Below are 14,837 nucleotides of genomic sequence, written 5' to 3'. Positions count from 1 at the left end.
CTCGTGTTACAGGCGTCTATAAGTTACGGTAATCGCTTACCATCTGGTGAGGTGTACGCTTGTTTGCCGACCTAGTTATATAAAAAAATGGTGTATGTTACAGACCTACTCATCTAAATACTCTTAATTCATACTACGTCTTAGGGTGGACTAAGTAGATAAGGCTGAATGACTTAAAACCGTCTTTAACTCAACAGATATTTTAAAGTTGTGTAATACTGTGAAATAAATAAATTTAAATCTAAATATCCGTTACATACTTTGAGTATTAAAGAAATCATTTCTGTTAATTTGGAATTATATATACCTTTTTTTTTTTTTTTTTTTTTACGTGGGGAAAATCCATCATGGATACCCTCCAGCGCGGGGGCGCCAGAGGGTTATGTCAGACTCCTACTGACTAAAAACCACCACGTGTTAGCAGTCATCAGCCTGGGTGGGGCGAGAGGGGTCGCGCTAGCATTCGCCACCTCGCCTCAGCGGTAGGCCCGGACAAAGCTTCCGGGCCCCGGCATGATGGTGGGGTGGCCTCGCTCACAACAAGGCCACCCCCAGACGTATGGGGTCGTGTCGTCCGGCCGGCCGAAGTCCCCCGACTATCGGCCGCCGACCCCACTATTACGAGGGGGGGAGGAGGTGGGCAAACCGCCTTCTCCTTGCCCCCGTACGTCTGCGCCGGAGTGGGCCAGCAGAGGCGTCTTCCTCTCTGGCCCGCTCCGCGGTCTCCTTCCGCGTCATTACCTCTTCGCAGAAGGAGACCACCGCCTGCCACGATCTCTCACTATCAAGCATGGCCTTTACGACACTCGGCAGCGAGAGATCCCGTCCGATAACCGCTGAAAGCGTGCGCCGCTGCGGTTCCCAAGTGGCGCACGCCTCCAGCGTGTGGAGCGCCGTATCTTCTGGCGCTCCACACTCGTGGCAGGCTGGAGTCGCCTCCCGTCTCGCGATTTGGTGCAGGTACTTACCGAAGCACCCATGTCCGGAAAGCACCTGCACCAGACGGAAGGTCAGCGGCCCGAACCGCCGCCTCACCCACTTCCGGAGGACCGGCTTCACTGCGTCCACCGTCCACTGCCCGGGGACTGGCGAAGCCAAGTCCTCCGTCCACCGCCGCAACAGGGTGTCCTGCGCCAGCCTCTGCATGCGTGCGAGCTCCTCCCACGTAGGAGACTCCCCCCGGGATCTCCTCGCCGCCACAAAATGATATGTTTCGGCGAGGATCTCCGCCTGCAGTTCCCAGGGGGGATCGCCGGCCAGCACGCACGCCGCCGTCCAGGACACTGTCCGGTAACCGCGTATCGCCCTCGTCGCGATGACCCGCTGCGGCCGTCGCAGCTGGATTTTGTTGGCGCGACCGAGGGCGTCCGCCCAGATGGGTGCCCCGTACATAGCCATACTCCGGATGACCCCGGAGTACAGCCGACGGCAATGGGCACTCGGACCACCCACGTTCGGCAGCAGCCTTCCCAGTGAGGCAGCAGCTTTCACGACTCTTGGGGCTAGCTCTGCAAAATGAGCCCCAAAAGCCCACCTCCCGTCCAGGGTGAGACCCAGGTACCTCATCTGGGTCCCCACCCGGACCGAAACCCCATCCACAGTCACCCGCGTACCTGGACGGGGTCCCCCTCGAGGCCCATGGAACAGCAGGGCCTCGGTCTTTGTCAGGGCGACTTCCAGCCCCAGGGCTCGTATACGGCCGACCACAAGTGTTGCGCCAGCCGTGGCCAACCGCATTACTTCCGCGAGGTCCCTTCCTTTAGCCACGACTAGGGTGTCGTCGGCGTAGCACGAGACCCGCACACTTGCGGGCAACGTGCCCCGAAGCACCCAGTCGTAGCCGATGTTCCACAGGAGCGGTCCCAGCACTGACCCCGGAATTATATATACCTAATCCAAGTTAAAGAATAACACAAACGTTTTGTCGACGTCTACATGCAAAAGTCATATAGGCTTGACGCATAAAAGAAATTCCTATTACTAATTACCGTGACGTCACGTTAGAAATTTTCTAGCAGTTTAATCTGATTAGACTGTGATTTAATCAAACGTTATAGGAAGTGTTTTACATTATTTTCTACCTGTCAATGTTTAGATTTGAACGTTACGTTAGCTTAACGCGTAGTCAGAAATTTCTATAAGAAAATTCTGATTCTATTTTTAAAACAAAATTAACAGTTTATTCTTAGGTACCAAAGTTATAGGAAGTGTCTTACTATGTTATCGCCGAAAGTTGCTATAACACATCGAAGTCAAAACCTATTGTATGTTAATGTGGCCTCGTAACTGACCTACATTGAGGAGATAAAGGGCGTCTTACGACCATTGTTACATTTAACCTTTAAGTTTAATTTAAATTTAATTAAAAATATATACATAACTAGCCAGACCTTTAGAATTGTACAATTGCCTTCTTGCATATCTCATGGCTGAGATTAAAAACTGTGTCTTGTGAAAATATTCAAATAAATAAATAAATAAATATCTACACAATACACACACGGTCGTTTATTCCTAAAGTAAGCAACTTAATGCTTGTGTTATAGGTAACAGCCGACTGGTATAGCTAAATTTTTTTTTTGATACTAATAAATAATACATATATGAATATATAAATAAATATCTATTTTCAATATCTACAATACGCAATTTATAAATTAATCGTAAGTTTTTACGATGAGCTGTTAGTCAATGGTTATGCTATGTTCTGTATTTTTACCGTTTAATTTGATTATATTATTATCAAGACCTTTCGACAACATAAGCCTTAAACGGAACCGAAAAACAGAGATGGCGCTGTTGCCTTTGTCTTCCAATATTTGAGAGCAAATAATAAAAATAAAAGAATACCAAAATATAAACAAAATAAGACAGATAGAAAATATATACGATCGATCGATCATGATCAATGCTTTTCAAATCATATTTTTTCACGATAACATATGGAAATCCCAAAGTTTTAGAAACTTAGTACAATTTTGTTTCATTGTTCACAGATGTCCAAACTAAACGGCGTCTCTTGAGAGAGATGTGATAAGTCAATCTACGAACGCTATGTGAAGTTATCATCATGCTGTTAAATATCTGCAAATCATGCCAGTAGTAAGTATCGGCTAATTAGCTTTAACTGAGGTAGAGCAGGAAATATCCTGCTTAAAATCTGGAGCAGTCCGACTGGGGGAAGTACCTCGACCTTACAGAAGATTACAACTAAATAATATCGCTTTCAAGCAGTGTTATGTTCCTGTGATGAATATGGTGACCAGAGCTACTGAGGGGATTGGGGGTAGGATCGGTAACGCGTTGTGATTCTTGAAGTATTGCAGGCGTCTATAGACTACTGACTATATAGACTTACCACGGTGTGCCATACGCTTGCTTGTCGACCTAGTTGTGTAAAGCAAAGATAAACAGATAATATCTCAAAAAGCACTTATTATTATCTTAAAATGATTCAATCTAATCCAAAATAATGTTGAATTACAAATTCTAAAAAAATCCTAATGCAAATAACGTTTTCACAGAAACTAATTCAGCTAGGTTTTTTTCTCTCTTTGCTAGTTTCTAGTATGAAAAATAGATTTTGGCCGATTCTCAGACCTACCCGAAATGCGCACAAAATTTCATAAAAAGAGGAGTATGGTAACTAACATTGTGACACGAGAATTTTATATTATAAGATAAAAGTAATTTCTAAATGTGTAAACTAATTTTCTGAAGTTTAAAACTAACAGAAAAACTATCACATCAAATTTGAAAAGATAAACGCTGCTATCCATCATACAATTTCATACTTTTTATCATATCATCTGATCTTTAACATTAAGACCATTTTCCTATATTAAAAAAAATCGATTCGTTTTACTTACGAACCGTGCAATTTCGAACATTTCGCTCAAAATTAGCCCGACCGGAAGGAAAAGTACTTTAATATGAATTTCAGCTTGATACCTTCAGCGTTCATGAGAAAAAGGGTCTTGACAGACATACGGACAACTAAGTGATCCTGTAAGAGTTCAATTTTTTCCTTTTGAGGTACCTACCGAACCCTCAAAACGAAACAACATTAAACATTAAATAAGACATGGTCTAAATTAAAGGGGTCGTAAGCAAATTGATTGAAGCAAAATGAACCATTTTCTGAAAACCAGACCTTAAATTAATAAGTATTAAAAACTATGAATGTATAATTGCAGATGGTATCGTTATTATAAAATTTCATAAGATTACTAGCTGACTCGGCAGACGTTGTCTTGCCGCTAAACGCTATTTAAAAATAGGGGTTGTGGTAGAAGGGTGAAAATTTAGGGTTGTATGTATTTTTCAACACCAAATCATAATAAAATAAAAAATAAATATTTTATTTAAAAATTAAAAAAAAGGGGGTGGACCACCCTTAACATTTAGGGGGATGAAAAATAAATGTTGTTCGATTCTCAGACCTACCCAGTATGCACACAAAATTTCATGAGAATCGGTCAAGCCGTTTCGGAGGAGTTTAACTACAAACATCGCGAAACGAGAATTTTATATATTAGATTTCAGTGTCCTTAAACAAGATTACAAAACAGTTGCTATCTAGAGAGTTGATGTAAATCTTCGTCTCCGAATTTCGGTCTCCAAATTCAATCACGATAAAAAATTTAACGTCGAGATAAAAGTTGTTGTTAAAAGGAAATTTTTGTACTTTTATAAATCAGTGGAGGCTGACTAACGTGTTAATAACACAATTATTTGAAATTATTTTTATTTAGTGATTTTAATTTTTTTGTGGAAGTTATATTTCAAAGTGAATAAATATGAATTTATATCATCACCCATGGGTACACATTGTAAGTTATATTACTAATTAAATGATTAATTTATAATTTTAAAGGCTACAGTAATATGTAAAACTGCTATTATTAATTTATTGTTTGTGAATACGAAACGTATATTTTTATTGCAATAAAGCAATGAAAAGAAAACAGAATAATAAATTTTAAAATAAAACAATATTGCATATTTCTAATAATTTATGACATTAACAGTACTTACTGGTCGACATATTAAGGAATCGTAGGTATCAAATAGGAATAGTTAGGTATATCTTACTAGTAAAAAAGAAAAAATAATAACGTTCATAGTGTTGCAATGTTTCACATTTGCAATTTTAAAACTATTTAAAATTTAAACGTTCAGTCAAGTTGGAAAATATTCTAAAAAATAAAAATCCTTTACGAATTTCATTTAGTGTTTACACTTTTAACTTTTTCGAAACACAACTATTAAATTGCACATTAAGACTGTTTGATTTTCGATTATAAATAATTGATTAGTTATAAAATTATTTTTACATTAAAATGCTAGTTTACTGAGGAAATAAAGTATAAGAGCTAATACTATATATAATTTTAATAACATCACATTTATTTAAATTGTTATTTATATCTTGAATTTTAATTATAATAACTCTTTGGTTGCTTAATTTATTAAAATACGACGACCGCTTTGGTGTAACGGTGCGTGTGCCGTGTCGGTGGCGCCTAAACACCGACGTTCGGGTTCAATTCCCGCTCGGAGTGGATATATGTGTTTAATGTTTATACTGATATTTATTTCTGGTCTGGTTAGTCCTTATGGGTCTCTCCGCCGTACCACGGAGACCACGTTAAGCCGTCGGTCGCAGTTGTTTTCATGTACATCTGATAGCGGTCGGGTAGGGAATATATCCGCCAACCCGTATTAGAGCAGCGTGGTGGATTAAGCTCTGATCGTTCTCCTACATGGAAAAAAAGGTCTATGCACAGCTTAGATATTACAGGCTGAAGCGAGTAATGAAGCGATTTAGTAAGACGTCATATGTATATTTTATTTATTGCGTTTTTCCTTATTTTCAGCTGCCTGGAGGCGATGTACTGGACATGCTGTGAAGAAAGATTTTGCTTTGACAAGAAGATTGCTGCATATAAGTAAGTTCTTAAAATGTACGTTATATATACGTGTATGTACTAGAATATTTAAAATAAGTTTTATTATTATTAAAAAAGGTCGAAAGTCAAGTTTAATCTCAACAGAGTGTACCATAACGTACCTCACCATGACAAGCGACTCAGCTGATGGTAAGCGATTACCAACACCAGAAGTATCGCAAGCGCGTTGCCGACCCTACCCCCAATCCCCCACTAGGAGACCTAGTTGTGTATAAAAAACTCTAAGCACTTTATATCTAATTGTTTTATTTTTTGATTATACAAAATGTAGGGGATAGTAAATTTTTTATTGATTGCATAATAAATGAATATATGAAAACCGAATGACGAATATAATTTTCCTATGTTATTTAATGCTTTTTAAGTGGATTCATTAATAAGAAATTTTATTTATTTCGTAGATATGTGATAATGTGTACATTATAATAAAAATAATGTAGTATAATTTAATTGATTTTATCGACATGAAAGATTTTTTTTTCCAAAAGTTTCATTTATAACCATTCCTTATCTCTTTTAAAAATTCTGTTGATTTTTTTATTAGGCATGAGCTTAATTTATTTGAATGTATATACAGTTATACTGCAAATATAACATTATAGATATATTTACATGTGATCCTCGAACGCCGTACAATGATATCTTTAATAAATAACGTGAGAGCACAACAAACGTTGATTGTAGCGAAATATGTTTGAATGAACAAAGACACGATAAAATATGACTATTTGTTCTTTACTTTATTGAATTTACATTCTAATTTTATAATATCACCAGGGTCTTTTGAGATGTAAATACTATTTATAAAATATTTTATGTCACATAAAATAAACTGCTACTAATATGCAATAAAAATAGTTACGAAACTTTGATTATTCTTAATTTAATTTATAAAAAAATTATAGAAATAAATTTACAGTCGGTGCTTAGGACATTCCACCAAAATCAAAAACAGCTTCAAATAGGCCCCAACAGCACTTTCGAATCGTCGTTTTACAAATTAAAACTTTAAAAATAAAATTATTATTTTTGTAAAAGTAAAGCTAGCACCGATTCGGAATGTAGGAATGTGGAATGTCCACCTCATGGGTACTTCGAATTATATTCAAACCGTCAACTAATCGGAGAAGTATAAAATCTAAATGCATACAAAATAATGTGGATTATCGCCTATATTATTACGAAGACGCGTTGGTGCCACGGCCACAGCACTGGTTGTTACGCTTGCGGTCGCGGGTTTGCTGCTCACGACAAACATTTTTATTAGTCATATAGATTGTCGTTGTTTGGGCGTTTGTGGTTGTGTATTGTGTGTGTATCCGGAACCCAGACACAGGAAAAAATCCTACTGGGGGCCGAAGAGTGTGAAGCGTTTACTTATTTATTTATTATTGTCACACACACACACACCCAATAATAATATAATAAATATAATAATTAATAATTTTTATGACCCTCATAAACGCGAAGAAATCTTTACGTGATTTTTATTTATCATTTTCTTATTTTGTAACTTCGACAACAATTCTCTTACCACAAAGAAAATACAATAATTTGACCGTGATTGAAAAAATAACCACTTAGTGAGATGTTCGAGGTTACAGGAAATTAATTACAATTTTATAACAAATAGTAAATAAATTTATTCCTGGTGGATATAAATAAAATTTAAAAAAAAAACAATAATTATAATTCCAGTATATTATCTTCCGTAGATTTGTTCTCACAAGTACTTAACCGTTATCTTTAGCCATGCATTTAATGGTTTATACGGATTTATTAATATCACATAATGTAAGTCCAATACAATTAAAACTTATACGGCAAAGATTATAAACGTACTAGTGGATAAATACTTATATATTACATATGTGCTTAAACATTATTAGTCTAACTGTTATTACAATGACATCTATATAAACATCTTACGTTATTTTTATACAGAAAAATAGGACAAATTTTAATAATGCACTACATATTCTTTTGTAGACTAAAAATGTATTAAAACAATGCTATCATCGTCATTGTTAGGGAGATTTGAAAAGATTTTGAAATGTATTTCCTTGTATTCATTGTATTAGATTCTTCGGGGGAAATTACTTGAACGATACATCTGCCAGTCTGTCTCAAAGTTGTAGTTTTTACACAAATATAGAAAGACAAAAGATCGCAATAATGGTCTAGTCTTTTAATTGTTGTTCAAGTATATTTTTTGATATAAATCCATATAAAAAGTATTTGATCTCTACTCCATATCTCATACATAGAAGCCTAAGACTTAATCATAGTTTACAAAAGTGATCTTAAACATATTAAATTTTATGGCAATAATTTATGATAAATGTGCACTTATTGACACGGCGCAGATCCGGCTGCAAGTGCTCAATAAAAATTTAAATGTAGTATGTTGACGTAAAATGTGACGTATTTTGATATATCACCACAGAACTGAGTGCCTAGTGCGAGTTTTATTCACAGAAACATGACAGAAACGCGTTTATACGTGAAGATTATTTTGTATCGGAATTTAAACAGTGCAGCCTTGACGATAAAGAACAGTATACGATACAATCGATACAGAGTCATCTAGCGGCAAACGCGAGAACTAGGTTGAAATCCCGAATTTCCCATACAATATGCAGTTATATTGCGAGACGGATTAAACAAAACTCGCACTAAGCACTCTGTACTGGTTGTCATGGTGAGGTGCGTTATGGTACACTCTGTACAGATTAATTCAAAGAATTATGTCTATTTTCAATTATAAGTTATTGGGACTTTTATCAATATCATTCATTTAAACAATATTCACAATAAAAATTATCATTGTGTAATATTCAATACATATCTGTTATTATAACAAGACATTCATCTATATAAATAAATAAAATTGGAGTCGCTGTTTGTAATATTAAAATAATCGCTTTTTACTCAATGCATATCGATGTATACACGGTTCATATACCAAAAAAGCTTTTTTACAATTTTTGTGTCTGTCTTTCTGTCTGTTTGTTCCGACTAATCTCTGAAACGGCTGGACCGATTTTAACGGGACTTTTACTGGCAGATGGCTGATGTAGTAAGGAGTAACTTAGGCTACTTTTATTTTAAAAATTTAATTATTTTATAACTCTGCGAACTAAACAATAACTGTTTCGTTATATTCCACGCGGAGGAAGTCGCGGGCACAGCTAGTATTTCATAAACTCAAAAATATAAGTATGAGAACGCAAAGACGGTTTTATTACTGATAGCTATTTCTTCAACCCAACAAACCCAAAAATAAATGTTGTCTTTAACAAAAAGACATATGCGTTCAACTAAATCGTGTCTGTGAAATATTTGTGTAGCGTCTTTTCAATTTATCACAAGAACATTTGTCAATACTTTCGTCTCATTCCGATATTCATTTATTTGTTTATTGATCCACAAATGTTTGCTTACATTGGTACCTACTTACCTTAATCGAGGCGTAATGAACAATTACAGGCAGATACATCCTGCTTAGTAGGGATAAAAAAATTCATTTATTATTCACTTTCGCTCGCTCTTAGAGGCGAGCGACTCCAAGCAAAAACAATCAAAAACCGAGTGTGGTTTATTTAGACTGAAGTAAAACTTACGAAACGTAATTCTCTCTCTTTCTATCTTCACTAACTTATATCTCCCTCTCAACTTCCGTAACTTTTCGTAACGCTTACGTCACGCATTCACCAGCTTACCCTTCAAGTCAAGAAGTTTTCCTAAAAAAAAGAATGGATAAAATTTTAAAAACTATAAATACATTTTTGAGATGATTTGGTATTCAACAGGAATCGAATCTTGTTGGTGGGATCTGCATTAATATCAAATATGTCAGTCTAGTCATTAACCAGTTTTCAAAGTTTAGGAACAGGGGAGTTTGATTTAAAAACTGTTTCCCGGCGTGCCTATCTTTCACGTTGGATTAAACTGCACACGGTGTGCAAATTTGATTAAAATCGGTTAAGTAGTTTAGGAGTCCATCACGAATACACAACTTGACGCTTAATTTTTTATATATATTAAGATGTGTATTATTTAACGTGTACTTATACTATTGTTATGTGCATGTATATTTATATCCATAGGAATATTTAATAGTTTATTGTATTTAATTTATTTGTATCTTATTATGTTTGATGTGCGTTTATTATACACCACCTACTTATTTCTTTTCTTTCTCTTAATCCTAACCCCAAGGTTGCCTAAAAGAAATCGCTACCAAGCGATAAGGTAAGGTAAGGTTTATTTTACGATTCAGTATTAAATTACTCTATGAGGTGTACAATTTAGAATCAATAAATAAATAAATAGAGGCAAATGATTAAAAGCCTTACTAAAATCTGGATATACAACATCTACTTGCTTATGAAAATCGAGAACCTCTGCCAAATTTTCTGGGAAATCTGCTAAATTAGTTCACGCTGAATAAGAGGGAACAAAGTCGTGTTGTTGTTAACACAAACTCTGTTTAAACTGACATTAATAACTGACAAAATTTAAAGTGACACGAGCGTTGTACAATAAAGCGATTCCAATATATTATTCAGATCTTTGTCTAGACCAAAATGTTCGACATTAAAAATAGCATCATTCATCATCCGTTTATCAGATGTAATCGAAAATTTTTGACGCAAAGCTGATTCACGTTACTGATATAAGTTAAATGTGTCACTGACTTGATCATCTTAAGCCTTGAAATCGTTGTCGTTGTGGTTATATACATTTATACATTTCTAAGCGATTTGCGTAAGATCATTTTCAGATTGGGTGATTATTACGGACAGTTGAAATATTTTGTGCAAATTTTGAGAAGCCTATGAAAGGTCTATAAAAGTAGGCTGTTATAACAGACTGGAGTGAACTGGACTGGAGCTTGAATAAGACTACAGATATGGAGTAGACTAAGAAGTTACAATTACATATATTTTTGTTCTAAATAGACGTACCAATTATATTGTAAGAGAGTAAGCGAGCATAAATACGTTTTGTATTCTAAAAGTCAGTTTATTTTGTCAGATAAAGAAGTTCCGACGGCTGAAATCAAGCAATCAAATCAATTTTAAGACGAAATTAACTTTACTTAAGCAGATTTTTAAAGAACTTCTAAATCAGTAATGTGCGAATTATGGGCGAATTTATTATGCATTTGGAGATGGTATCTGGATTTTAAAAAGTAGCATTAAACTTAACAGTAATTTAAAAATATATATATTTTTCTCTCTCGTTGTGATTACAAGCCTCCAGGATCAAATATATTTTCAAAAGAAAATTAAATTTACAAAATCTCAATCCTTAACTCCACATGCAACGTATTACTGTACAATTGTATTGGTATCTATTACATTCTTCTTCTTAGAACACATTATATTAAATTTAAACGTAATTTCATCATCACCTATCCAGGCACTAAATTTTACATATTTTAGCTAAAACGCTGCAGTTGCTAGGCGTCCTTTTTGACATTTATGAGTAGGTCCGTTATCTAAAAATATATCACTCCGATTTATCACAAAAATTTAATATTGATTAGCAAATATCATAATTTTTAAGTACACTTTTGCTATACAACGTTATTTGTCCTAAGTCTTAACATTCGTCTGATTAGTTAATATTTATGAAATTAAACCGAATCCTATGAGTTTTAGCCGATACTATCAGTCAATCCATATAACTTCTAATGCAAATAATAATTTTGCAAATTACACTTTATCATTACTTTTTGTGTATATTAAGGCTCCAAAATAAAATAATATACAATAACATGAAATCACTACAAGAATTTATTCTTTGGTCAGCATTTATTAATTTAAAAAAATAGATCACGATTATGTAATGGTAATATGACGTAGATTGTAAAAAAGGGAAAAAAAGATTAAATACGTACGTTGTTAACTAAAATATTTAGTTTGTCGATAGTTTCGTGCAACTAAGTTGACTTTCTGTTTTCTACAATTTATTTATACGTTAAAAGTGCACTATAAAAAAAATATTTATTCATTTTGTGTACCTCATTCGTACATCTGTGAACCGTAGTGTGGAAAATAATTCCACTTATATGCTAGAAAAAAAAGCGGTATCGGAATATCTCTATCTCTCTCTTTCTCTTAAGCCATTTAACACATATGCTGGTGGGGTCAGATTTTTATTTTTCCCTTCCACTTTGCTATGTCCTCGACAGCGTTATTAGTAGCTAGGCACTTACAAGAGAAGTAGTGGAAATAAAAATAATAAATTGTAATAATCTAACTTTTTACAGTTTAGAGGAAGAAAAAGTACACACAAACGGCTACGCAAATATGGGCGCGAGTCTGGACAGTGTGGTCACGCAGCAGCCGATGAACAACAACCACCTGCCTCATGGAGCAATATCTGGACGAGAAATCAACGAGCTTCCCTTACACGCTGATAAGCTTTATGAGGTTATTAGAAAATATAGTTAATAAGCAATTACCAATCATTTTTCTGTGACTACTATATATCAACAGACTATTAACAACTTCAATAAAACAACGCCAATTCAGGACAAAAGCTAACTATTATAAATATTCGTCTTTGTTAGCCTAATGTAAGCGTGTTACTTCATTTACTCGATTATGAATAAAATTTAGATTTATAAGCTTAAGTAAAGCCACCTAGTAGTATTTTATAACAGAAAACGCTAATTTTCGTGTTTATTTATTGGCAGGTTTTCTCCAAATCTTTGATATTTAGAGATGAACACGAGTTGAAGAAAGATAGCGATGAATCTGTAGATGAATTTGAAACGAAGTCTGAACCAGATTACTTATCTGACAAACCCAACAGAACTAAAGTTTACTTCGAAGATGAAGTGGACTCTCCAGTTACTGATTTTGAAATCATGTTTAAAGATGAACTTCTTGCAAATCACGATATGTTTAAAATAGAAGAAGAAGAAGAAGACAATAAAACTCCAAATACTGAAGAGGGATTAGTGATGAATGTATCTGTTAAGAAGCAAGACGTAATAAAACCGAGTACGGTAACAATTAAAAACGAACGTAAGATTACATTACAACATCCTGTCTATGAATATGATCCGATATCACATGTTGTTACAATACCTTCTTCACTTTCACTACCAAGAGTTGAAAGTGTTAAGGGTATTTTACGAACAAGTAGTTCGAAAACTTTAGACAGAACGGATAGCATGGGCAAATTAGCAAGACCGAGTCTCAACAGGGTAGAGAGCCTAAAATACTTAGACCCAAACAAAATCAACAAAGTTTTAGCAAGAGTACCACATAGAAGCGCTTCCTTCTTAAACATACCAGCACATTTGGTGCCTGAGAGGCCTCCACTAACGAAGAGTAAATCTACGGTTGGAGTACCTTCTTTAGCAGATAGTGAACTAAAACTAAGTTCTCTCCCTGACACTCCCATTATCAAAAGTAATAATTTACCAAGATTCTTTGCTGATAGTCCGTCTTTAACAGAATATAAGGGAGAAACCAGCTTGCAAAGTATCAAACAAAAATCAACTATTATGTTTCAAACGAACGACTTCAGTATGCCCAGATATTATGGTACTGTAACAAAACCAACAGAACATGCGCCCGTTCATGAAAGTAAATCAATGCCCGATCTAAGAAATCCAACTTCAACTGGAAAAGTTAGCAAACGTTTAGTTAGATTCAGAAGCAGACTAAAGCCTTTGGTTATTAGAAAAAGTTCGGAAGAGAGATTATGAATTGATTTGGTGGAAGAAGGATACAATTAAGTTAGTGGAAGTGTAAATATACCTTATTGTATTGTTTGTCGACTTTAAACCAATGATAGGTAATAAGATACTTAAGTGTTAACTATACGTAGACAGAATCTTTAAATAACCTTTTACTTGTTAACAAATTTTTCATATGCTTAAGGCGACTGACTTTACTTATTTATTTTTGAAGAAAAAAGACAAGACTTGATGATTGGACAAAATTTACATTTATAAAACTCACTGATGTAACAAAATAAAAGTCAAATGTAAATCTTTACGAAATTCAGTTTTTCTATTGCTCAACTCATGTACCTTAATACTGTAATAATGTACTTAATATCTGAACGATTTTAATGTTAATCTCTAGTCACAAATTAATGAATAACTAAAATATAAGGTGACCATCATACGTTATTTGACTTAAGACGACTACTAATACTACTTACGAAAAATATGCTGTATACAATAATTGTTAAATTTGAAAATAATAGCTCAGTTTATAGATGTTGACAAAGTGGACAATGTGACAAGTTTCGTCGTTTCAATTCAAAAAATAGGAAAAGGTAAATGAAGGAAAGAGATAACTATTATTGTGTTTATGTGTTTTAAATTTTTGTATGCAGATTATTTATTGCAAGACTTAAAAAGATGCTCTTTATTTTTTGAATTTTGAACACTTTGTATGCGTCTTAATAATTGTTTATAGTATATACTCAGTGAAAATAAGTTTTTCAACCAGTGAATGTGTTACTGATACCAGTATTTTAAAAATGTATTGTGATATTGAATACGTTGATCTGTTTGTTAATATAACATACAAATAGGTTACATTATTAATATTACGTAATTATCAGTTAGGTTAATAAATAATCATAAAAAATATGTTTTTGTCGTTTTTTATCTTCATTTAACTCCTTATAGTTTAATGGCAGATTCAAATTTATGACCGCACAGCAACTGACTGACGCATCAGTCAGATGCTGTAACCACTGCGCCAACATGTCGTTAAAAATAATTATTTCTTATCCTTTATTTTCTCACTCCAAGCTTTTATTATAACTTTATATCAGACCGGAGAAGCACCTCGACCTTATAGAAGATCAAAGCTAAATAATACT

General features: G+C 34.6%; 1 protein-coding gene across 1 annotated transcript; it reads left to right on the top strand.

Moving 5' to 3' along the window:
- Positions 1-2,981: 2,981 nt before the first annotated feature.
- On the top strand, positions 2,982-14,601 carry LOC123664716. Its single transcript, XM_045599215.1, has 4 exons — positions 2,982-3,102; positions 5,880-5,951; positions 12,253-12,415; positions 12,682-14,601. The coding sequence occupies exons 1-4, from the start codon at positions 3,071-3,073 to the stop codon at positions 13,702-13,704; spliced, it is 1,290 nt and encodes a 429-aa protein (XP_045455171.1). The 5' UTR covers positions 2,982-3,070; the 3' UTR covers positions 13,705-14,601.
- Positions 14,602-14,837: the final 236 nt, after the last annotated feature.

Source organism: Melitaea cinxia, chromosome 22 (assembly GCF_905220565.1).
Source record: "Melitaea cinxia chromosome 22, ilMelCinx1.1, whole genome shotgun sequence".
Classification (NCBI taxonomy): domain Eukaryota; kingdom Metazoa; phylum Arthropoda; class Insecta; order Lepidoptera; family Nymphalidae; genus Melitaea; species Melitaea cinxia.
Note: the sequence above shows the minus strand (reverse complement) of the source record. Positions and strands in the feature narration are given on the sequence as shown.

Coding starts and splice junctions, on each gene's coding strand:
- LOC123664716 (XM_045599215.1), top strand. CDS start 3,071: ATGCTGTTAAATATCTGCAAATCATGCCAGTA. Junction 3,103..5,879: donor ATCTGCAAATCATGCCAGTA/GTAAGTATCGGC, acceptor CCTTATTTTCAG/CTGCCTGGAGGCGATGTACT. Junction 5,952..12,252: donor AAGAAGATTGCTGCATATAA/GTAAGTTCTTAA, acceptor AACTTTTTACAG/TTTAGAGGAAGAAAAAGTAC.